General features: G+C 46.9%; 1 protein-coding gene across 1 annotated transcript in view; it reads right to left on the minus strand.

The window, feature by feature from the left end:
- Tmod1 (tropomodulin 1) overlaps positions 1-25,455 on the minus strand; it is a 76,753-nt gene that overhangs the window by 35,239 nt on the left and 16,059 nt on the right. The window contains exons 2-3 of the mRNA XM_076845787.2: positions 20,864-21,034; positions 4,284-4,440 (exon numbers count right to left, since the gene is read on the minus strand). Coding sequence (XP_076701902.1) covers positions 4,284-4,440; positions 20,864-20,983 — 277 coding nt within the window. The 5' untranslated portion in view covers positions 20,984-21,034. The remainder of the gene's footprint in view (positions 1-4,283; positions 4,441-20,863; positions 21,035-25,455) is intronic.

Consider the following 25,455-nt stretch of genomic DNA (forward strand, 5'->3'; position numbering starts at 1 on the left):
TTCTCCCTCCAGAGAACAGCTTCCCCAGAGACTAGAAGTCAGGGATCCCAACATGGCACCCCTCGCTCGCACTTGAAAAGAAGGGTTTTGTAACTTGGTCAAACTAAACCACTCTGTTCAAAACATCAGTCATGACTTTAAACCACCTGCCAGCAAGAAAAAATACAAGGGAAAATAATAGAATAAAATAGGGATGCCTTAACTAAGGGCTCTCGTGTAAGAGGAAAAGTTGTAAATATTCCTAAACAAAATAAATAAAATATACTCAGATGGTGGAAAGACAAAAAGGGGGATGGGGTGCAACTTATGGGTTAGGGCGCTTGCCCAACGTGTGTGAGACCCTGGGTTTGGTCCCCAGCAACACACATACACATACTCACACAACACAAAAAGGAGCAAAAATACACACTTGCCTCTTGGGACATTCTATTTTTAAAGTGTCAGGCTCCTGACAGAATGAGGGAGTAAAGACGTGCAAATGCCTGCTACTGGTCCACTAGTGAGCACTGTTGGGGAGGTGAGGGTGCCCCACCCCCCAAGGGGTGCCAGGGGCTCTTAAAGTGTGCTGAGGGTAGCTGCTTGGGATGAAGAAGGAAAATGCCCAAGACACATGTGTGAAGAATTAAATTTCACAAACAGCATGTTAAGGTCTTTGTGTCCCCGAGTTCAAGCGTTAGAAACCTCATTCCCAAGTTCCTGTGTTCATGGTATTTGGAGGTCATTAGGAGTGGATGAAATCACGAGGGGGGGGGGGACCCAGTGGTGGTATTAGTGACTTCTTTTTTTTTTTTTGGTACTGTTTGAGCCCAGAGTCGCTCAACCTCTGAGCCACATCCCCAGCCCTTTATATTTTTTATTTAGAGACAGGGTCTCGCTGAGTTGCTCAGGGTCTTGCTAAATTGCTGAGGCTGGCTTTAAACTTGTGATCCTCCTGCCTCAGCCTCCTGAGCCGCTGGGATTACAGATGTGCGCCACTGTGCCGGGGTGTTAGTGACTTCTTAAGAGACCTGAACTAGCACACTCGCTCTCTCTCGTCATGCGATATCCTCCACCATGTTACACTGCAACCAGGAGGCCCTCACCAGCTCATGGACTTCGAGTCTCTAGAAATAAATTTCTCTTCTTCATAATTATCCATTCAGTCTGTGGTGTTCAGTTACAGCACTAGAAGATGGACTGAGACTAAAACTAAGCCCATGTGTGTGCGTGCGTGTGTGTGTGTGTGTGTGTGTGTGCGCGCGCATGTGTTTCAAGCAATAATAATAGAATGCTTCTTATGTGCCAGGCACTTTTCTAGGGACTGATGAGCAGCAGTGACCAAGACTTTCAATAGCTTACAAGTTATTGAAAGGAGACTGAGAATAAACATGTGAAAAATCACATGGCATTAAGCTTCATGAACACAGGAAGACAAAGCCAGGCAAAGGACTAGGAAAAGCCAAGGTATAAGGCGGAGGAGGTGGCATCGTCATTTTGAAGACTTCACTGAGATGACGGCCTGTGATGTGGGACCTGTCACAAGTGGGGAAAGGAGCCCCTGAGGTGAGAGACAAGATGAAGAGACTCACTTCGACTGCTGCTATTCCACCCTGTCCTGGGAGTTCTAGTCAGAGTAAAGACACGAGAAAAACAGATGGAATTCAAGCTGAGAAGAAAGAAGGAAAATTATTTCTGTTTGTATATGACATATTCTTATATGGAGAAAAACCTTAAATTTCCACATACAAAAATCTGTAAAAACTAATAAATTCAGGAATGTTGCATGATATAAGATCAATGGACAAAAATAAGTGGTGTTTCTGCACATCAACAACGAACCATCTGAAGAGGAATTCAAGAAAACACTTGCATTTACACTAGGATCCAAGGAATCATGTGCTTATGGATAAACTTACATTGAAAACTACAAAAATTGCTGAAAGAAATTAAAGAAGATCTAAATAAATGCAATAATATCTTGAATGAATGGATTAAAAGACAATATTATTAAGATGGCAGTATGATCCACATGATGTACAGACAGATTCAATGGAATTCTTATCAAAAATCCCAATGACCATTTTTTGCAGAAAAGAAAAAGCCAATCTTTAAGTGCATATGGAATTGCAGGGGTCCACAAATAGACAAAACAATCTTGAAAAAGAACAAAATTAGAAGACTTATTGATTTCAAAACTTAACTGCAAAGCTAATGTGACACTCATGTAAGGATAGACACATAGACTATGAAATCAAATTGAAAGTCCAGAAATAAAGTTGAACATCCATAGCAAATTGATTTTCAACAACTGTGCCAAATCCATTCAATGGGAAAGAATCATTTCTGAGTTCTGGCAGAACTGGATATTCACATGCAAATGAAGAGTTGGACCCCTACCTCACACCATACACAAAATCAAACTCAAAGTGGATTAGTGACCTGAATATAAGAGCTAAAACTACAACATTCTTAGAAGAAAGCAAAGGCATGATCTTAGGATAGTCTTCATGATCTTAGGATTGGCAATGGAGTCTTAAATACAACAACAAAACTACCAGCAACAAAAGGAAAAAAAGATCATACTTCATCAAAATTTAAGTTTTACACATTAATGGACACTATCAAGAAAGTACAAAGACAACATACAGAGTGAAATTAAATATTCACAAACTATATATAAGAGTCTAGTATCCAGAATATAGAAAGAACTTTTACAACCCAACAACGAAAAGACAAACAACCCAACTTAAAAATGAGTGAAGGACTGGAATAGACATTTCTTCAAAGGGGATATACATATGGCCAATGAGCCCAGGAAAAGATGCTTCATTAGGGAGATGCAAATGGAACCACAATGAGAAACCACTTTACACCCATCAGCAGGACTAAAAAAAGCAGGAAATGAGTGTTGGCAAGGATGTAGAAAGTTGGATCCCTTATATATTGCTGGTGGGAGTGAAAAACGGAACAGTTGCTATGGAGAACAAGGTTGGGAGTTCCCAAAATTTAAATATAGAGTTACCATATGATTCGTCAATTCCACTCTTAGGTATATATCCCAAAGAACTGAAAACAGACATTCAAAACAAATACTTGTACAGGAATGTTCAATGCAGCCAAAGGGTGAAATCATAATAGCCAAAAGGTGAAAACAACCAAGATGTCTATCAATCAGTGGATGAATGGATAAGCAAATTATGGAATATCATTTAGTCATAAAAAGAAACCAAGTACTGAGACATACTACAATATGCATGAGTTGTAGAATATTATACTAGTTGATAGAAACCAGATACAAAAAGTCATGTACTGTGTGATTTCATTTATAGGAAATATCCAGAATAAGTAGTTCATAGAGTAGTACTTGCCAGGGGCTGGGGAGAGGGGGTGGAATAGTGGAGGAAAGGGGATACCTGGTTAGTTCTGGAGAAATGACAGTGTTTTGGGTCTAGAGAGGGGTGGTGGTTGTGACACTGTGGGTGTACTAAATGCACTGAATTGTTGCCTTTAAAATGGTTAATTTTGTCATGTAAATTTTACTTCAATTGAAAAAAAGAAACAACCCTGTTCACTTGGGCTGTTGATGAAGCACAGCTTGAAGAGGAGAGAGACTGGGGGCGGGGAGATGGTCACAAGGCTGATGTGACAGTCCAGGTGAGAGATCATAGTGACTTGGGCCAGAAGCACAGGGTGGATGTCGGGAGGGAGCAGGAAGTACATAGAGAAATGTCCAGGAAGATCTTCACTAAAACGAGACCAGAACTTATTTTCAATGGCAGAAATTATTTTGACTTGCTTTGTTTTATTTTTTAAATTGTTCACAGTAAATATCAATGGCATCAAGAGGCAAAATACACAACGGGGGGCCTGGAAGGCACACAGGCAGGAGAGCCTCTCTGCTCCCTGGGGACTTCTAGATGCATCCTGGGCTGGAGCATCTAGACAGACAGATGAAGGGAGGGAAGGGCCAGGGCCCTCTCTCTGGTTCCTCATATGCACAGGGTGGTCCTTGGTTAGGCCTCACGTCCTGGGAATAGTTTCCTCTTTCACTCTCAATGGGATCTAGGTTTGGATGAAAAATGGCCAGGACGCTCCAGCCAAAAGGGACCAGGTGAGAAGTGTGGCTGCTCCAGGTGGGGTGTCTTTCCTCTGTTCACCCCCAAACTTAACCAAATCTACACCAAACATTGGTGCCATAGGAGCTGAGACTTGTCTCCTGGCTAGTCAGGGAGGGGCCTGGCACATAGTGGGCCCTCGGCCTCACCTGGGAATGATGTATGCACAAGAATGACATCACTCAGTACCTCGTTTCTCCCCGGTGTAGGGGACCAGGTCTTCTCGATCCTTAAACTCCTTTGCTTGCTTTTCCAAGTGATCCAAGAGCTCCTCTCTTCTAAAGGGGCCCGTGGGCGCCTTGGTGGTCTGATCCTTTTGCCTCAGGCCTGCAGGCAGCAGAGCATTCTAGATGCAGGTTGTGGAGGTAGGAGAGGGAGCAAGAGAAAGGAGAGAGAGAGAGAGAGCAGTCAGCTGCTGAAGACTCGCAAATCTCTAGGAACTCATCCTGGACCAGTGGGGACCCCAGAGCTATAGACTCCATCCAAGTCTCTCTTTCTACATGCAAAGAATCTGAAAGCCCAGGAGCAGCAGGGACTTGTCCAAGGTCAATCCACATCCCAGATGAAAAGCAGACAAAGGCTACCTCTTAATTCTCTGGTTTCCCTGTCTCAAAAGTTTCCGAAGGTGAGGGCTGAGGGTTCAGGGTGACTGACATAGGCTGAGCCCAGAGGGAGTGTTCAGAATGTCACTAGAGAAGTAAATAGGATTGGGCTGGGGCTGTAGCTCAGTGGCAGAGCACTTGCCTAGCATGTGTGAGGCACTGGGTTTGATCCTCAGCACCACATTAAAAAATAAATAAAGGCATGATGTCCAACTACAACTATTAAAAAAAATTTAAAAAGAAGTAAATAAGACTAAGTTGTGTTTGGATGTATGAACAATAGCAGTTTGTGTTTCAAGTGTTGGAAAGAGAAGCCAAAGGGGGTTGAGGGAGGACTCAAATGCAGAATCAGGTGGAAAGAGGCAGAACTACCAAACGCAATCCAAAAGCCCAGCAGAGTTGTGAGGAGGACATGGTGCCTTTGGCTGCAGCGCCTGTGGCCCTCCCGTAGGTTACTTCCAGCCTCCAGCAGGTCTGTGCTTGTGACATGCTGGTTGTTAAATATTTTGAACGTTGCCCCTGGAGATGGGTCTCTCAAGAAAGATAGCATCCACCAATTGGGCGCTTGCTCTCTTTCAAACATGGGCAGGCTACTAAGCATGGGCTTCCCACGGAAGCATATTCCCCATTAGGGTAGATTTCAATCACCCCAATGGACTTCCCTTTAATTCAACCCCCCAAACCTTTGAGAGGCAAAGATGTTAATAACCGTGAGGATGCTCAGAGATCCCCCTCCCTCCAGAGCAAGCAAAGATTTGCCCAAGGAATTTCAGGGACAAATCAGAACAAAAGCCGTTGTTCAAATTTTGGGGAGAGGTCATCTGCATTTCTAATATTTCTGCCCCCCTTGCACTCATTCAGAGAGCTGGAGGAGGATACCTGGGGTGCAGGTGTGCAACTTCTTGCTGCACCCACAAATTCACTAAATTGGAGTCATTCCATTTCAAATCTTGGTACCACCTTATCTTCCCTCATAAACTCTCCTGAAATCCCCCTCTGACAAGGGCACAAGAGGCATATAAAGATGGCTGCGTGCCTGACACCCAGAGAGATGATGCTGGGAGGAGAGGCCACCTTGACCAGACGTGGAACTTTTGCAAGTTGTTTTATCACCGTCTACCACCACACTATGTGTGAGCAAGAGTAGAGGCTGCAAGATGGGGTGGGGGAGGAGGGGGGTGTCACTGCCTGGGGGGTGGGCCATAGGCCATAGGCCATAGGTACAGGCCTGTACAGCAGAGGTCAGGGCCTCAAGGATGGTGCCGGTAAGTGCAAACAGATTAAGGCCACAGGTGGGGAGAGTCTAGGAGCTGGAGGATGTAGTGAGAGGGTGACTATAGGTAGAAAATCAAGCCTAACAGAGCACCAGGAATGTGTGATGCCAACAGCACCCTGAAGCAGCAGTTCTCACACACTGTCTGCCACAACAGACAGGCTCCCAGCAGAGCCAGACTTCGCAGACAGGTGCAAGGTTAGAGGGGACTTCCTGCAGCTAGTTCCTTCTGTCCCATGGCAGGGGGCTTACTGTGTGATTGAGGGCCACCTCACTGCCCTGCAAATGTCTGTATGTGCTTGTCCAAAATGATTCATCCAACCGTTCTGTGACATGCCTGCACTTCACAATTGACCCCACCTAAGGCTCAAGTGCTGACTCAGAATAACAATGACCCAACTATATGATGGGGCTTGGCCCCTAAGCCCAACGCGCTGCAGTTTCTATGGCTGCAGAATGTGAATAGTGATAGTGACTCCCTTGTAGGCGGGTTGAGAAAGTGACAATGCAGGCAGAGTGCTCAGCATGGTGCCTGGTGTAATGAACACCCCCAAAGGGTGACTTAGGGCTGTAGTTATAGCATCAGTTCAAGTACATTTTGACAGGAGACTGGTTACCCAGATATGTCCCTAAGAGAGAATTAATGATCCAAATACATTTGAAGTTCAAAATATTTGAATATGAGCATGTGAGATTTCATGCAAATATACAGTGAATTAAGGATTGAAAGCAGGTGCTTGGGTTTTCTCAAAAAATCTCAAGGGGATGCCCATAAATTGTCATTGCCACGAGAGTAAGATGGCAGTAAGGGGCTGAGACACATTCTGGCTTGCCCAAAGGCTCAGTATTGTGATGGAAGAAATTTACGAAGTTGGAAACTGGTTTGCAAACTTGCACAGCTTTACAAATCTCTGTGATGGATGCCACTGATCCAGACAGCTACCTTTCTCAGCCTCAGCATAATCAACATTTTGAGCCAGATGCTTCTTTTGTGTAGGCTGTGCTATACACCTAGACTGCAGCAGCCTCTCTGGTCTCTACCTCAGAGATGCCAGTAGTACCCTCCCCCACCCATCTTGACAACCAAAAATGTCTCTAAATACTGTCAAATGTCCTCCAATGCTGAGAACAACTGCATTGAACTGAAGACATATAATTATAACAAGGGAATGAAAACATTTTAATTGTTTTTATTTAAATGTTTATTGAAAGTAGTTGACTTTTAAAAACAAAAATATCAAAATTGAACATAAAACATAAAATTGGAACATACACACCTCATTAGGAATTGAAGTCTATTTTCTTTCCATTAAATAATATGTATGTTTAAAGAATTATGATTTTCAACTGAAACCATAACAGCTGCATAGTTGTTAAATTCCTGATTATCACTTTAGCTTGTTTTCAAAAACAGTATGTGACCTCACACTGTATATAAATATTAACTCAAAATGGATCAAAGACCTAAATATAAGAGCTGAAACTTTTAAACTCCCAGAAGAAAACATGTGCATAAATCTTTGTGACTCTGGATTAGGCAATAGTTTCTTAGATATGACACAATACAATAAACAACAAAAGAAAAAATATATGTCTTGGACTTCAACAAAATTAAAAACACTTGTGCTTCAAAAGACATCAGTGAAATGACAGATTGGGAGAAAATATTTGTGAATCGTATATCTGATAAGAGCCTAGTGGCCAGGATACATAAATTTCTCTTATGACTCAATGACATAAGGCAAATAAATTAAAAAATAGGCATGATGGTACACTCTTGTAATTCCAGCAACTTGAAGGGTTGAGGCATGAAGATCCACAAGTCCAAGGCCAGCCTCAGCAACTTAGCAAAATCCTCTTCCAAAATAAAACAAAAGGGGCTGAGGAATCAGATCAGTGGTAAAGCATCCCTGGCTTCAATCCTAGGTACTATAAAGGAAACAACAACAACAACAACAACAAAAGGAATGAAGTACTACAACATGAAGGAACCTTAAAAACATCATACTAAGTGAAAGAAGCCAGGTACAAAAGGTCCATACTATATGATTCCAGTTATATGAAGGGTCCAGAATAGCTGAATGTATAGAGACAGAAAGCAAATTGAGGGTCGCTGGGGCTATGGATGGAACTCTGACCCTACAAAATCCACGTGCTGAAGCCCTAACCCCCAATGTGTCGATATTTGGAGATAGGGCCTACATGGAGGTGAGCAAGGATGGATGAGGTCACAGGGATGGAGCCCTGAGCCAATGGGATTAGTGTTCTTGATAGAAGAGAACCTGAAAGCTTGCTGTGGGCCCTCCCAGCCCCCTGCCATGAGAGAACAGAGTGAGAAAGTGGGAAGAGACCCCCTGCCAGAGACCAACCCTGCTGGGTCCTGACTTGAGGCCTCCCAGCCCCTGAGCTGTGAGGAAGTAAGCCCCCACATTCTGCCGTATTTTGCTATGGCAGCCTGAGCTGAGGAAGAGAGCTGGTAGAACTTAGGGGGATGGGGAACAACAGCTCATGGTATGAAGTTTCTTCTGCAGTGATGAAAATGTTCTAAAACTGACTGTGTTGATGATCGTACAACTCTGAGTACACTAAAAAAAAACTGAATTGTACATTGCAGATGGAATAATTGCAGGGTGTGTGAATTATATTTCAGAAAAACTCTTGTTTTTAAAATGTCGTATGTTATCTAGGAAAGAATTATCCAAATGGCTAATACAATCACTAACCTGAATGGTCATGGGATGCTGGGAACAGAAGGCTCTTCCTGTGCCAGGGCCAAGGGTGACGGTGAGTCTGGCGGGCTAGAGCAGCCCCCACTGACCATGGTGCCTGTTCCACAGTGTGACATGCCTGTCTGTAAATTAGCCATGGGGGAGCCATGGATGAGAGAACCCTGAGTGGGGTTTCTCACACTGAGAGACCTACTCCTAACCAGACCCAGGCTCACCAAGAGCTCTCACAGGTATTTTGTCATTGGCTCTGGCCAGAAGGGTATGTCTCTTTCATTTCTTTATTTCCTATTTGTTCAACAAACATCTACTGATAAGTATTGTGCCCAGACAGTGTGCTAAGAGGTTTGGCCATGACCACACCCAAGCTCTTGGATGTGCAGTGATAGGTCGTGGGGGAGGGAATGGGGGAGGTGAAGTAAATTAGAGCAAAGTCTCAATTACATGCAGTGACTCAAGCCCAAGTGATCTTCCTGTCACCCCACAGGCAGCCTAGTGTGTGTTTTAAGGAGGAGGGATTCCCAGATGCTCAGAACTCAGCCTAAAGTTATAGTTGTTATCACTTGGGGGTAGTGGGGACTGCGGTGCAGTAGGGCTTTCGTGCCCCATACTACCCAGCGCCAGTGATTGTTGATCTGTAGGAACATGGATGGTGTTATTAGATCTGCTTGTTTTTATGTGAACTCACTTGATTTAAAAGTATTGACATGTAGTCCAAACATTTCCAAAACAATGTTCAGGCCAAATGAAACACTGCAAGCCAGACTCAGCTCATGTGCTGCCATTAGGGTCCTATCAGACTAAGATTCCATGTTGAGGAGGTCAAGATAGTCATTTGCTTGTTCCACAAACATCTATGGGCTGTTCTACCCTCACCAGGTACCGGCTAGAGGAAGAATGATGTGTATACATGATTTTTTTTATTTCTTATTTTTTGTGCTGGGGATTTAACCCAGGGATGCTTAGCCACTGAGCCACATTTCTAGCCCATTTTTTATTCTTTTTATTTTGAGACAGGGTCCTGATAAACTGCTTAGGGCCTCACTAAGTTGCTGAGACTGGCTTTGAACTTGCAATCCTCCTGCCTCAGCCTCCTGAGCTGCTGGGATTATAGATGTGCACCACCATGTTTGGTTTATACATGATTTTTTAACTAAGAAATTTTTAAATTAAAAAAAAAAATGAAGAAGCAAAAATTTAAATATGTTCTTGGAAATGATCATGGGGAAAAAAGTTCGGCAACTCTTCCTATAGTTCCCTATTTCTGGTTTTAAGATGGTGACTTCCTTTTCAATGTTGTAACACATTAAAACTCCAACTACAGGGCTGGGGATGTGGCTCAAGTGGTAGCGCGCTCGCCTGGCATGCGTGCGGCCTGGGTTCCATCCTCAGCACCACATACAAACAAAGATGTTGTGTCTGCCGAAAACTAAAAAATAAATATTAAAAAAAATTCTCTCTCTCCCCAAAGGCAACAAGTTATTAAAACAAAACAAAACAAAACAAAAAACTCCAACTACAGTTGGAGAGATTAATCTTAGTCTAACTTTCACAACCATGCTCTGGAGTCCAGCTGAGCAAAGGACAACAGAAACTTTGACACATCCTCAACTGTACTTCAGGGTCCTGCACACCCTTGCAAACAAGAGCCAGTATGGCTAAAGAAAAAGTCCCTGTACAAATATCACTGCTATAGATAGTGAAAGACGTGTGAAAAGCCATCCTAGCTAGAACAACTGTGGGCCTGTTCAGGTGTTCAAGCACACAAGCACACACATGAGCACACATGCACACACACGACTGTGCATACACACACTAGCGCACACACATGTGCACACATATGTAATGTTTTAAAAGGATCATAGACTCCTGCAGCTGGGTGGTACAAAGCCCTAAGAGGTCCTCCAAGCCAAGTTTTTCACTCGGGGAAACTGGAGCTTAAAAAGCTGAAATACTTGCCCCAAATCACACAGTTTGATAGCTGTAGAGCCAGGAAGCCTGACTTTACAAACAGATGACACTGTGTGCAGTTAGCATGCTCAAGGGTCAATATGGCTATTTTCAGACTGGTGGCTAGTCACACATAAAATATTCCTTATAGGGCTGGGGATGTAGCTCAGTGGCAGAGGGCTTGCCCTGCATGTTTGAGGTCCCATGTTTCATTCCCAGAAATGAAAATAACAATAAAAAAAAAGTCACTTAACCCGATTCTTCAAAGTCACAACAACCAAAAAGTGATTAGATCACTTTTCCCAAATAAATCAGCCATGTCTAAGAACAAGGAGATGCAAGCCGTGCTTCCCTCAACCAGCACCAGGCGTGCTGGGTGCTTGTTCTGTGCCTGCACCACACACAGCCCCTTAAAAGAGAAGGAGGGCCACAACCTCAGTGTTAGGCACCAGGAGAAGCTAAGAGCCAGGGAGGGCCAGAGCCTTGCCTGAGGTCAAATGCTGGACCCTGACCCAGGACTGTAGACTTCATTCCTTGACAGACATTCCATCCCTACTGACTGTTTCCCTTAGCAGAGGGTGCTGGAAACTGGGCGTGGCCCTGTGTGAGAGCCAGGTCCCCTCTCCAAGTTAGAAGACAGGGCTCTTCCTCATGGAGCTAATGTCCCTCTACAGGGGGACAAAATGAGGCTCAGAGGCTCAAAGGGAGTTTCTGTTCTCAAAACTCCCATCCACATCTACCGCTTGTCCTATTTCAAACAATCTGCCCTGTGCTTTTGCCCTCCTCTCTCCCCTCTGCCACATCAGGCCACATCAGGCCACATCAGGGCAGGCAGGGCTGAGCTTGCTCATGCCCCAGCTGCAGAATCTTGACATCATAGATAAAGGGGACAAGTAGGACTGAAACCTCTCAGGGTCCCTTTCTCTCCAAACATACTCCCACACCAACACATACATTCTGGACCTCTTCCTGTTTTTGCTTTCTTTTTGGAAAGAACTGGGCCTTTGGCTCAGCCACTCTGACCTTACTGAAGGGCTAGTGAAACGCAGCTTCCATGATCAACTTCATAAGACATCAGTGCTGGCCTCTGAAGGCCCCCAGGGCCCAAGGCCAGTATTCGTTTGCAGCAGGACCTACTGGACATAGCAGCACACTTCATCTGTCTCTGGTGCTCATGGCATAGAAAGCTTCTCTGCTCTATTTTCTCCTAATCCTCATACAAGAAAGAAAAGTTCCCTATTGGGCTGGGCATGGGCCTCCTGAGACAATGGGTGCACAATCCCTGCTCACTGCCAGAGAGGAGGCACCTCACCCAGCATGGTCACCTTACTTGGCCCTGAGCTTCCTGGAGGATGTGGTTCCCTGGGCCTTGGCCAGGTGAAGAGAGGGAGTGGGGACCATAGGGAGACAGAAAGTGCAGCATGGGCAGAAGTTGGGCCAATGGCAGGAGCATGCCTTGCACAGGAGCTTGGGTCGGTCCCAGCCTGAGATAGCAGTGTTCTGAACATCTCCATCTAATGGGCACCACCCTCCTTCAGGCCTTGTGACTCTTGCCGGGACCATGAGACCCACCTCCTGGCTGGTCCTCCAGTCTCAGTTCTCTCCAACTCCACCCCGTTCCCCTCCAGCAGCTGGCCACACCTTGGTGACATGTGTGCTGGCCCCAAGTGCTCATGGAGGCTCAGCAGCTTCACTGACCTAGAGTCATGTCAAAATTCATGAGCCAGGTGCAGAGAGTGCTTCAGGATTTGACCCCGACCTGCTCCTACTCTCCAGCCTCCTGCTGCTCTTCCCTCTGGGATGGTCTGGGTTCTGGCCACTCCTGCCCCTCCATGCTCCACAGCTCTGCCCTGTCTCGCACACTGCCATGCCTTGGCTGGGGCTGGGTCTGGTTCTGGGCTGACCCTGCTGCTGCTCTGCATTCCTCTCCAGACTTTTCCCTGGGGCCCCTGTTGGGTCACTGCAAAGACCCAACAGTGACCCACGTTGACCTGGTGAGTCTCTTTCCAGACTGCCCTTGGCATCTTGCCAGTTCTTACATACTGCCCACCCTCTGCGGTCCTAGAGGAGAATGGGTGTCCCTCAAGTGTCAGCTGGGACATATCTTGGTCTTTCCTGAATCCCCATGATCAAGCACTGGGTGCTAGGAGAGTGGGGTGGGATCATCCATGTCACACAGCACCAATGCTCCAGTGGGGGAAAGGACAGTATTCTAGGACACCCCATAGGCCTGCCCCAACTGCTGTCCCTGAGCAAGTCTGGGGGAGGGGACACACGAAAGCTGTTAGAGTGAGGGCTGTGATGGGACTGGGGTTCTCTGAAGGGGATTTGGGGAAATGCTGAGCTAGAGAGTGAGCTCTTTGTGATGTCTTACTTGGGAAATTTGCTTAAATTTCTGCCAACTTCTCTTATTTTACCTCAGGGCTTTTAGCAGAGCAGAACATAAGGCCATCAAACTGACAAACCCATGGTGATGGACTCTAAATTATCCCTGATATTCTCTCCCCTTCTTTAGTAACAAACACACCCCAATTCTTCAGCTGAGCCCTTGGCTACTCAGAGTTAAAGACTACATTACCCAGGATCCCTTGCAGCTAAGTCAAGCCATGATCAGTGATATGAGAAAACAGTGGCAATTTCTGGTAATCTTCCTTAAAAGGCACTTGAATTTTGGCTTTTCTCCTTCTCTTCCGCCCCTCCCTTTCCTTCACTGTCCCTCTATTCTGATGCCTGGGCTGTGGCTCCCACTACAGACCATGGGGATGAGGGCTACACCTTGGCCATGGCAGGGGCTGAGCTGGCTGGACACTGGGTCTCTGGAGAGCTTGGAGAGCTATGCTCCACACCAGCCCTAGACTGCCTGCCTCTGAACTTGCACTTGAAGGATGAACAAACTACATTACTTGTGATTTTGAGTTTGTTGCTTGAAACCAAGCTGAACCTTGCCTGCCACCCTGGATTCTCATCCCAGGGCCATAAGGTCACAGATAGGGCACTGGTACTCTCTGGTTTTAGAGTTCCCCCTGCAAAATGAGGCTCTAAACCCTTTTATTCTGAAACCTTAGAATAAAGGTTTGAGCCCCACATGAAATTAGCTTATTGCCCATCAGAGTGACCACGTAGGGCTTCATTGTTTACTTCCACTCAACCGGACAGAGCCTGCATTTTGGAGGTACTGTCAGGGCAGCTGCATCTCCTCCTCTGAGCACTTTCTGTCTGAGAGGCAAACACAGTGCAGGAAGGAAGATGAGTCAGGGTCTGCAGTGTGGGCAAGGCTGTGCTGGGGTTTGGAGGGTAATCAGCAAGGATCCCATGGGAGGGGACAGGAGTTGGTCCTGGAGACGCGGGAGATGCCAACCTGGAGTGAAGGGCTTCAGGTCCCAGAGGTCTCTTGGGCCATGGGGGCAGACAGGAGGTGGAGAGAAGTGTGGGTGTGGGTGTCCTGGGGCCACAAGACAAGGGTAGAGTGGGACACGCTGCCTGGCCTGATTCACCCTTGCCCCACCGGGCCCATCCTGGGCACGCAGAGCCGGCCAGCAGTGTTTCTAAGGATGCGTGCCTATTTTTAGAGAAGAGATTTATTTCTTTCCATTTCAACTGTTTACTTCTGTCCTGAGCTTGCGATTCTGCCGGTTTGTGTTACAAGGAAGAACCACGGCCCCGTGGACCAAACTTGGCAGCTCCTAGGATGGCCAAGAGTATCTTCTGCCTTATAGGATATGCTCTGGGGCACAGGAAGGGTGGGTTGTAGGAGTGTGTGGAGCCTGATGAGGAGCCCCACGGTGGGTCAGGAAGCCCCAGGCCCTTGCCCTGGTACTGATGACCTTCTGTGTGACCTTGAACAAGTCCTTTCCCCTCTCTCTATTGTAGGGTCTTATCATTGTTCTGATTTTTCACCACTAAACAGGTAATAATAGTACCTATAGGACCAGTATGAGGATTTGGTGAAAGTCACCAAGTACCAAGTGAAGGACAGGAGTCCAGGACAGACTGTCACTCAGGGTCTTTTACCTATGTACTTGATATGTTCATGCAGGGCTTGGGTGGGCAGTACAGTTCCAGGATTTAACCTCCACCATTTCTTTAGCCTCTAGCTTTACTTGCAGAACGGCATTGACCCCAGCCTGTGAAGATGAACCTAGGGTGCTTCTGGAGGTTTCCTGGGCAGATGCCCATGAAATGAGAACAACTGACCTAGCATGCAAGAACACCTGGACAGAGAATTGCAGCTCTCGTGATTTCCTGTTGTTTTTCATTATTGTTTTTGTGGTTATGTTGTATCACAGATTCCCAACAGCTGACTGCCAAATCAACCCATCGGCCCCAATTCTTTTATGAGGTTGGGATTACTCTACTATTGTCTCTCCTGCAAATCCGTTGATCCTTTTTCTGGGAGAATTTTTAAAATATTCTACTTTTTCTCCAAAGCCTCATTAACAAATAATATTTATAGTTAATTTCATTGTGTTAGTGGATCCCTAATTTCTTTTTCTTTTTTTAAAAAAGATTAGTATTTGTGATGAAAATAACATAACACCTTCAAAGGAAGTCAAATTGAAAAAAAAAAAAATTGCTGGTGATTCCCAGGTCTGTTCCCCAGGTCCAGGTCCCACAGTGCTCACAGGAGTGAGGGTTAGTAGCAGAGGTTTCGGGCCATGGCTACGTAGGTGGAAATCCCAGCAGTACCCAGGTTGCATCCTGAGCAGGTTAACTCCTCTCTGTAAGCCTCAGTTTCCCAACCTTTAAAATGGACAAAACACCAAACCCTCACAGAGGACTAAATGAGATAATCCAACAGGGCTTTACCCAGTAAATGTTAAGTATCTACTGATCACATAAGAACCTGTTCCTGGCACAAGTCACCGTGTGAGACTAGTCCCTGAAGTGCTGCTCTGCACACTGCCCATTTTCCTCTCTACCCAGGACAAAGGCGATCTGAACGACAGAGTTGGCTCAGCTTCAGAGCAACATCCACTTAACTCCAGAGAGACGCGAAAGGGCAGATCCTCTGGGGAACCAGTCAACAGCGGATACTTTTAGCACATGAAGCATTCCTTTCCCGCGGGAGTCCAAAACAATCTCATGATAAGCTCGAGTTTTTCCAGAGTGAGAGATAGAAAGTTTGGGGAACTTTTTTTTTTTTTTTTTTTAATGTGCTCAAGTTTGGAAACCTCTGCTGCAAACAGAGCTGCTGTCCAACTTCTCGTACTCCACGCTGTCACGTGATGCTGAGGCTTAATTGCATAACCCAAAACGTCACCCGCTGAAGGGCTTGCTGAGTCCAAGCAGGAAGGGACTTGAGGATCGGTCCTTGGGAGAGCTGGAGGGGGCATCTGAGGTCTTTTATTCAACTATGTCCATTGACAGTCAAGGGAACTGAGACCCAAAGAGGGAAAAGCAAGTGCCCAAGGCCAGAATAGAGACAGGACCCAAAGGATCCCATGAAGATTCCCATGAAGCCTCAGGCCACGAGGCTAAGTCGTGAACTCAAGAACCATGTTGTGGCTCTGCCACTGCCAAGTTGTGGGTCCTTGGACAGGTTCCCCCACCGCTCCTTTTTCTCATCTGTAAAATGGGGATGAGAAGAGCACCTGCCTCAGAAGATTAGGGTGATGGCTGAGTTACATATTCCAAGTGCTCAGAACAGCATTTGCACGTCCCAAGTGTGACACAAAAGTCAACACAGGAGGAGTGTGGGGTACAACAGGAGGGCAGCCTGGGCATCAGGGCCCCTGTGTTCTGATTCTGTTTGGACATCTCAGATCTAGGACAAATTGCTTCCCCTCTCTGGGCTTGGCTCCTGCTCTGAGTTGGGGGTTGCATACCCACTGGTGACTGTCCTCTCACGGTCTACCTACCTTTGGCCTCTCCCAGGGCTGTGATTTTGGAGCGGGCCAAGGCAGGGGGAAACTAGAGCTGAAATGTTGAGCTCTCAGAAAGATGCCCCTACCCCAGGTCTTTCAAAACAGGAATACTGTCTTGCAAATCAGGTAACAGAGATGATCCCAAGTGAAGGGGCCATTGTGTGTTGGGGACAAAAAGCCGGTTTGGCCTGTTATCTCCCATCCGCTCTGGTTTCTTCCTCGACTGAGGGAGAAAGGGGTGTTTGACAATGTCACTTTAGAAACCCCAGTAATTGAGAATGCCAGGTCTCAGGTGGCCTGTGCCTACTCCCAGACCCACCGGCACAATGGCTCCCCTCCTGCCAGAGCCGCCTGTACACACTCTGGAGCCTGCTTGCAACCCAACTCCCAGAGCCTGAGCCCTGTGGTGTCACTCTAGTGGTGTGAGTATAGGCAAGCTGGTGGCAATCTGAGCCTCCGTGCTCCTCCCTCCATGGGAACCAGCAGAGCCATCCCTGTTACTCACCTGGACAGCAGAGCTGGCTTCTAAGAGGTACCAAGGCCCTGGGAATTTGCCCCTGAGGCTGGAGAGCCTGATATTTGGCGTGGGGCTCTGTGGGGGATCTTTGCCAGGTTAGTGACATGGTTCCCAGCTGGGGCCTGGGCATGGTCCTTAGGGCTACACTCTCAGTTCTGGGATGGCACCTTCCCCTGCCTCCTCCTCACTCCTGGGGCGAATGCTGGTCTCTGATCCTTGTCATTGGATGCCCTATTTGCAGTTGGAGCTTCACCTAACATCCCCACCCAGTGGCTCAGGGAAACTCCAACAGGGCAAAAGGACAGGCCTGTGGGACCCTGGGGGTCCACTGGTTCCTCTCTGGGAACAGCAAGTGTTCTACGGCATTGCAGATACAGCTATGGAGAAGGTCAGGCCCTTCCTTGCCTTCAAGAGCACTTGCCACTAACAGGTGGACAGGACGGGGGCTCACGCCCAAACCCCTCTCCGTCCCTTCTGGTACCCCTTATAGTCCCTCTGTGCTGAGAGTCAGCTCCTGAAGTCACCAAAGCACACAGAGTCACTGCTCCTTGAGGGCTCCCCAGGCTACTGAGAGAAGTCCACTCTTGTCTGCCTTGCCACCCTGCCCCATATCCAGCCCCTGACCCCTTTCTAGTCACATCTAACATTCCACAGAAATCGCCAAGGCTCCCCCTCCCAGTTTCTTCCCACATGGACCGTCCCTCCTGCAGCCCGTGCTAGACGCCTTCACCTGGAGTTCTTCATTTTTAATTATTGACTTTGGAAAATCTAGGGCCCAGTTCCAATATCACCTGTTCTGTGGAGCCTCCCACCAAGAGGTAATCCTGAGCCCCTGCCTGCCCCACATAGGACCTGATTATTACACCTGCTTTTACCACCCTAAGTCCTGAAGGGCAGGATCCCTGTTGGTGCCCAACACAGGGCCCTGCGCTGGGCAGGTAACTGAGTCACATTTATCGAATTGACTCGAAGCAGCCACATCCCTTTTTGTTCTGACTTTCAAAAGCTGTTTGTTCTTGAAAGTCTATGAACAGTAATCTAGGATAGAATTAGAACAGAATAATTTTGCAGCAATGAAGCGGAAGCTGGATTGTTTTGCTGGCCTCTGTTGCTCATTTCTGCAGCCGTGCAGCCTAGCAGGAGGAGACAGGCGGGAAGGCGGAGGAACCTCAGCTCCCTCCACCCACACTGCCTTCTGATCAGCAGAAGCGGCCTCTCCAGGGCATTGTCTCCTCGTGGCTGGGCAGGGGAAAGCTGTGAAAAGCAAGATGAGGACACTTTGCTGGAAGGATCTGTCATCCCATGGGGTATGGGTCCCAGACCCTAGTCAAGGATTCTGGGTTATCTGGAAAGAAGCCACTTCATGGAGTCTGGGGGATAAGACCAGGTGATAAGCTCATGGAAGCTTAGTCCTGAAACGGACCAACCAACTCCAGCATGTCATAGATGGGACATTGAGGCCTAGGGAAGGACAGGAACTGGCCCCGGGTCACACTGGGTATCAGAGACAGGGGTGGAAATGGGACCTCTAACCTCCAGTTTTGCATTTTTCCTGCTGTACTGTGCTCCCTAAACATCAGCAGTGAGATCATCTGTGGGTGCTTTTTTAAAATTTTGTTTGTTTGGTAGATCACTGTTAGGCCAGAGTTGAATGAAGACTGTTTTTTAAAGGCATGAAACATTCCATTTTAATTAAAAATACATCAAATAGAAATGTATTGAATTCAGTAGCATTCATTATCTGCCTTCGTTGTGCTGAGCATAGACCAGGGTGCCTGGGATATAGTTTTAGCATGAAGACCCTGCCCCTTGCTCCAGCCTGGCTTGCCAAAGAACATGCTACCAGGGAGCCTTCTGCTTATCAATACTGGGTATCCTGACTACAGAGGTGAATTCTGAGCGTTAAACAAACTTCTTCAATGTGCCAACTATGAAATGCAGTGATAAAACATCAAACAAGTGAGAGGAATTCTTCTAGTCCTTTATTTCTCAACTAATTCATTCCACGACACATGTTCCCCTCCATCCAGAAGCACTGCACTTGACAGAACAATGGAATGGCCCTTGGAAGACCCAGTGACAGCAGCAGCCAGGTGTCTGTGGCCTGCACCTAGTCATGGTGCTCCAGGAGCCTGCACATTCTCTGAATCAGGGGGTCAATATATGGCCATAGGCAGGATTCACAGGTTTAGGAGTCAAGGTTGGAAATGGGAGTGTCCCCAGGGACTCCTGGCAACATTTTTGCTTCCTGTTCTCTTGACCTTAGGCTCTGCTTGTCTAAAAGTATCAGGGCAACAAGAGGAATGCTTTCTCTCACTGGAGGCATAAGAATTCTATTGGACAGAAAGGTAAGGCTGCCCCAGGCCACCTGGGCTCCTTGTGCCTGGGAATCAACAGGCTGAGAAGGCAGCCACAGAGCTGGCTGGGTGGCTGATCCCAGCCACCAAATGGAAACGGTACCACCAGTTCACAGTAGAGGGGACAAAGCCTAAGCTTGGAACATGGGAGGTCCTGTGGGCATCTCTCAGTATCGCCATGTCCTGTGATCAAGGTCAGTGGAAAAGTCAACCACCCACCCCAGGAGGACTACACATGGCTGAGAGCCTTCAGAATGAAGGTTTCTGTCACTCTGCCTGGTAAGAGCCACAATCAGCTGAGGTGCTTGCTAAAGGCAACAGGACGACAGAAAGAAGTCGTGGTGGAAAGAAGTCGATTTAAATACAAGCCGCCTGCATCTGACCAGTTATAGGAATGAGGACAATAATTATCATGAATATTTCCTTTGTTTTATGAATGTGTATATGTAGTGAATATCTTTAGTTTTCCCCGGTCATTTCATTATTATGTAACATAAGCTGTTATTGACTTTACACCATTGTGGAGTTTTGTCCCCGCCCCCCCCCCCCCCGCTGAATACTGGGAAACCAGGGGCACTTTACCAGTGAGGTATATTACAGGGTGTGTGCCACCACCCCTGACTATATTTAATAGTATTTAAGTCTTGTTCATTTTCCATCATAATGTTTAGGTTACAGAATTTGGAGAAGAGTCAACAGCATTCAAGAACTTTACCACCCCCTCTGGGGAATAGGTTCATTTGTTCCCTGTGGTACACAGATTGATTGTATTGTGTTAGGCAGAAGTACAACCTGGTACTGCCTTTATTTGAAAATTAGTTATGGTTCAAAGAGATGCCGGGTTGACAAGAAGAGGCCTTGTGGTGGTTGGTTTTATGAGCCAACTTGTCAGGCCACAGTTCCCAGACACTTGGGGAACCTCTGGTTGTATCTGTGAGAGCGTGTCTGGATGAGATTACAATTTGCATCTGAAGACTGAGGAGAGCAGGCTGCCCCCTTGGATGGGCCCCATCCAATCTGTCCAAAGCTCAAACAGAACAAAGAAGCCAACCCTCCTGTCAGGGTGCCGTGTTTCCTCCTGTCTGGCTGCCTGGAGTTGGGGCACTGATTTCTGCCTTTGGACTCAAACTAAAATATTGCCTCTTCCCGGGCCTTCTGCCCACCAGCAGGTAGACCCCAGATCACCCCAGCTCTCCTTGTCTCCAGCTTCCTACTGCAGATCTTGAGAGCTGTCAATTTCCAAAATCGTTTGAGCCAACTGCTCATAGTAATCCTCTGTATCTACCCTTATCCCATCGGATGGGTTTTCCCGGAGAACTCTAAACAGCACTTTTTAAGAAACCATACAAAGACATCATTATTCAGTGTCACTGCCATTTAAGGAGAAGACAGTGGCAATGGGGAAGACATGCCTGCCCACCCCGGTGCTGAGGGCGCGGTCCCTGACCTGGGGCAGCGTGTTCCCCTAGTGCCCACTCACATCAGGGTCCAGCTCGTCCAGCTCATTTTCCAGCGTCCTGAGCTCTTCCTCTGTGAGGGCTCCAAGGATTTTGTCTTCGTCCAGGTCACGGTATTTTTCTAGCTCTCGTCTGTAGGACATGGCGTGGTGGAATTTACCTTTGTCTTCCGAGTGTCTGTGTTGATCTGTGACCTACCAGAAAGAGAGAAATCTTAGACAGACCCTCCTTAGGTTTGTTCTCAAGTGAAAGGGTGCTTGTCCGTCATGAGGTGGCCTGGGCCTGTTTTACGAATTGCCAGGATAATTATTATCATGCTGAAAATAGCTCTTTGGGTTGGGGCCTAATTCTCTAAGAAACTGAACAAGGTAGAACCCCTAGGTGGGTGGTTGAATGGGTTCACGTTGGTTGTAAGGGGCACAGCTACTGATGATGAGCAAATGGGTGATTGAAATGGCTCAAGGGCTTGAAAACAATTTTATTCTTCAAATAGTTCACATTCTTTTCCAGGAAACCCTCCCCCTCTACCCAAGGCCCCAATGGGAATCATGGGGACAGCTCGGCCAGGACCGCATTTTAAAGGGAAAATGCAGTGTCCGTGATTCATTGAAGACCTACTGCGGGCAGGCCCTTCACCTAACACAACTCATTCAGTCCTGACCAAACATAGGCTCTATAAGAGCTAACTTTGACTACCAAAAGCCAAAGCACATGTTAAACACTTCATTAACATTTTCAAACTTAACCCATGAGGGCTTTTTACCGTCACTTTCAGAGATGGGGACATTGGACTTAGGTTAAGTGAGTCACCTACATCACATGACCACGAATTGTACTTCAGTCTGTTGGCTTTTCAAGCCTGTATTGTCTCAAAACATTTTTGATAGAGTCGATGTCCTGGCGGAGGGACACTGTCTAGCCTGGGCCCTTCATTTCACTCTCAAGGGAGTTGGTCCAAAGGGAAGAAGTGATTGGCTCATGGGAACCAGGGAGACCAGGGCCCACGCCTGCCATTTCCAGACTGTTCTCTCTCATTGGAGAGGGCTGCTGTTGGGTTCCCCTTTCACAGATGAAACTCAGCTCCTGTGTTGAGACTCTGTGTCTGCTATGTTATAGAGCCATGAGATTCCCTTCCCTGTTAACTCTTTCCAGCTTCTCACATATCCTGTAAACCAGATTTTTAAATTAAAGCCATTTATCCATGAAGAACTGGAGGGATGGCCTGGGGCCTGACTTGGGACCCCTGACATCAGCGCATGAGTGCTTCCCACTGTACCACACACAGTCTCTTGCAGTTGAGCGACAATGGGGCATTGAGTCCTTCTATCCATCAGCATGACAAAAATTGTCCAATCACATGAGAATCCCAGTTCGTACTTCACCTCCCTGAGGAGCCTTGATGACCCCTCACAAACCCAAGTGCATCGTGGCCTGGCACTGGGCCCACACCTCTCCATGCAGCTCCTGTGAATGTCCCCCATGTGGCTTCCCATGGGCAGGATCGGGGTTTGCATTGTCCCTTCCCCACAGAGCTCCCCACCCTGGAAGTTTTTCATGGGACTGAACCAATTCCAGTCCCCTGCCTGCCTTTGTTGATCAGTCAGGCAGGGACTGGAATTGGTTCAGTCCCATCGAAAAACTTCCAGGGCTGGGGAGCTCTGTGGGGAAGGGACAATGCAACTCTACCTGTCCTTCAACTTACCTGAGCTGAGTCCTCAGCCATCTCTCCTGATGGGCAGGTGTGGGGTGCAACAGCTTGGAAGTTCCTTAAGTACCGTGGGACAGAAGCAGTGCCATGGGTTGAACTGTGGCCCCTCCAAATTTATATGTTGAAGTTCTAACCCCAGTACCTCAGTGACTCAATAACACAAGGAAGGATGGGGCCTTACTTAGAATGTGACCCTTATAGGGTCTTTGCTGATATAATTAATCAAGTTTAGGCCAGGTCATACAGGAGTAGGATGGGCCCCTAAACCCCCTAAACCAATGTAACTGGTGTCCTAATAAAGGAAATTTGGACAGAGGCATACACACAAGAAGGACATTATGTGACGATGCACACTCAGGAGAATGTTTCTATGAGCCATGGAGAGCCAGAAAACACCAGAAGCTGGGGTAGAAGCCTTGAACTGGTTCTTCTTCACAGCCCTCAGAAGAAACCATTTCTGCCAACACCTTGGCCTTGGACTTCTAACCTCCAGAACTTCAAGACAATAAATTCCTATTGTTCCAGACACCCAGCGTGAGGCACTTTGTTCCAGCAGCCCTCGAACACTTATATAATTGCTATCCCCATCTTCACAGCAGCTTTATTCAGACCCCCCATGCAAACAAACAAACAAACAAAACCTATGACTCAGCTGTGAAGTGACTAATGGAATTTTCCACAGGAGAGAAAAATGAAGCAAGAAAAGACAACCACCTGATCTACAACCTAGAATTAGTTGTTAATTGAAAGCAATTAAAACTAACCTAAAATAAACTAAAAGCAAAGTTGAGTTTTCGTTTAAAGGAGAGAGTACATTTTATTAGTGTGTCTGCACGTGTGTGGGCACATTTGTAGGAGAAATCTGAAGACGTGACAGCCGGCTTGATAAGGAGGACTTGCCTCCCAAATACAGCAACCCCAGCTCCATCCTTTCCTCTAAGAATGGCTCAGCCTGGTCTGACGTCTTCCTTTGACCAGACCCCAAGAATGCAGTGTTCAGACCATAAATGGGCCCCCCCTTGATCCATTTCCATTTTCTTCCAAAGAAAGCACAGCTGTCTGACAATGCTCTGGTAGAGATGAAAAACCTTCCTTGAGGTCCTTGGAAGCAACCTAATTTGGATTTTCCTAAGTGAAGCCAGGAGAGAAGGAGGATCTATGATCTCTACCCTAAGGCCAAGAGGGACCCTAAATGAAGGGCTCAGAGGTTTCCAGACCAACTCACAGAGACGTCCAGTGGGGCCTCCAAACTGGCACCCCTTGGACTACAAAACAGTTTTTTAATGATTTGTTTCCCAGAGGTTCTTATGCTGGAAACTTGGCCCTCAGTGTGGTGGCCTTGAAGTGGTAGAACCTTTAAAAAGTGGGGCAGAGCAGTAGGTCATTGGGTCATGGAAGGTGTTGCCCTTTGGAGGGATTAATGCTGCTTTTATGGAAGGAGTTAGCTCTTGCCAGAGGGTGTTGTTATAAAAAAGCAAGACTGGCCCTCCCCACTCTCCAGCTTCCTATCTTGCCATGTGATATCTTCCTCTCATATACATTCCCAGCGTCGTGTCATATATCAAGTTGTGACGTGGCCAGGAGGGCCCTCACCTGGGATCTTCAGCCTCCAAAATTGAGCTGAATAAACTTCTTCATAAAGTACCCAGCCTCCGGTAGTTTGTTCTAGCAACAGAAAGTAGGCTAACACAGTTCTTGAACAGGTTTTAGGTTGTGTCAGGTTCTCCGAGATCTAGACTTTAGGACTTCTTCGAGTTTTCTTATACTACTCTGCAATGGATGTCTCCAAGAGGGGTAGGTGGCAAACAGAATTTCCCAATCTTTTTGACATGTCACCATGTCTCTAAGAAACTGCTCCCCGAATTGGAATCTCATGAAACAAAGTTTGAAAAACAAAAGAAAACCCAGTCACCTCTGGTACATACTAGGGAACCTCTTAGAACCACCCAAGAAGGGATGTTACAGGGACAGGACCAGACAGGATATAGCTCCAGGGAAACCAAACAGTTTGAGGACCCCAGGAGCTTCCTGTGCTTGTATATATATCCTATATATCTTTGTCAGCTAACTCCTTTTCTAGATGACTGGCAATAAAACCGTAGATAAAGAATCATAGATGGGACCCTTGGGAATGAGTGAGCCAAGACAAGGAAACGGGGAGAAAAAATCCAAAAGAAAGCTGGGGCAGAAGGAACTGAAGACTGAGCCAGAGAGCAAAGGAGGTGGTGGATACGGGGTCTGCTAGTGGAGGGATGTGGGCTGGGCAGCAGGACACCCCCAGAGGTGCTACACCCAGGGGCGCGATCATCAAATTTCCTGAGTCTCCTCTTATGGCACCCAAGAGAGTTAATGATTTGTTTCCCAGAGGTTCTTGTACTAGAAGCTTGGTCCCCAGTGTGGCGTTGAAGTGGTAGAACCATTTATACACCCCAAGGTGTGGCTGAACTCAAAATCCCTATTTCATGGGATTTAAAAAGCCCTTTCTAATGTCAAGTGTCCTGTGAATATTACAGAGCGATGAGGCATTGCACTAAATAATCTGGGAAGAATGGAGGACTCCTAAGGTAAACGATGGCACTGTGGGCTTCACGCCACACTCATCCACTTGGCTCACAGCAGTGGGTTCTGGAAAGTAGGATTCTCCTCCTGTGGTCGGTGGCCTGGAGAGCTGGAGGCAAGGAGGACTTGGAGTGGGGGGAGAAGAAACTAGCACATTACTAGAGCCCACTGCAAGCTCAGGCTTAAAGTACAGCGTGGAAGAGATTGCATCTTAGAGCTGTTAATATAAGGCCTCTGTTTCCTAATAAAAGAGGTGTCAGGGATGGAACATGGACTGAAGTTCCCAGGACTTTGGTTGCAGGGCTAGTTGTGATAGTAATTCCCTGAATGACCCTCACTAAGTTCCTC

Source organism: Callospermophilus lateralis, chromosome 2 (assembly GCF_048772815.1).
Source record: "Callospermophilus lateralis isolate mCalLat2 chromosome 2, mCalLat2.hap1, whole genome shotgun sequence".
In the NCBI taxonomy this organism is placed as follows: domain Eukaryota; kingdom Metazoa; phylum Chordata; class Mammalia; order Rodentia; family Sciuridae; genus Callospermophilus; species Callospermophilus lateralis.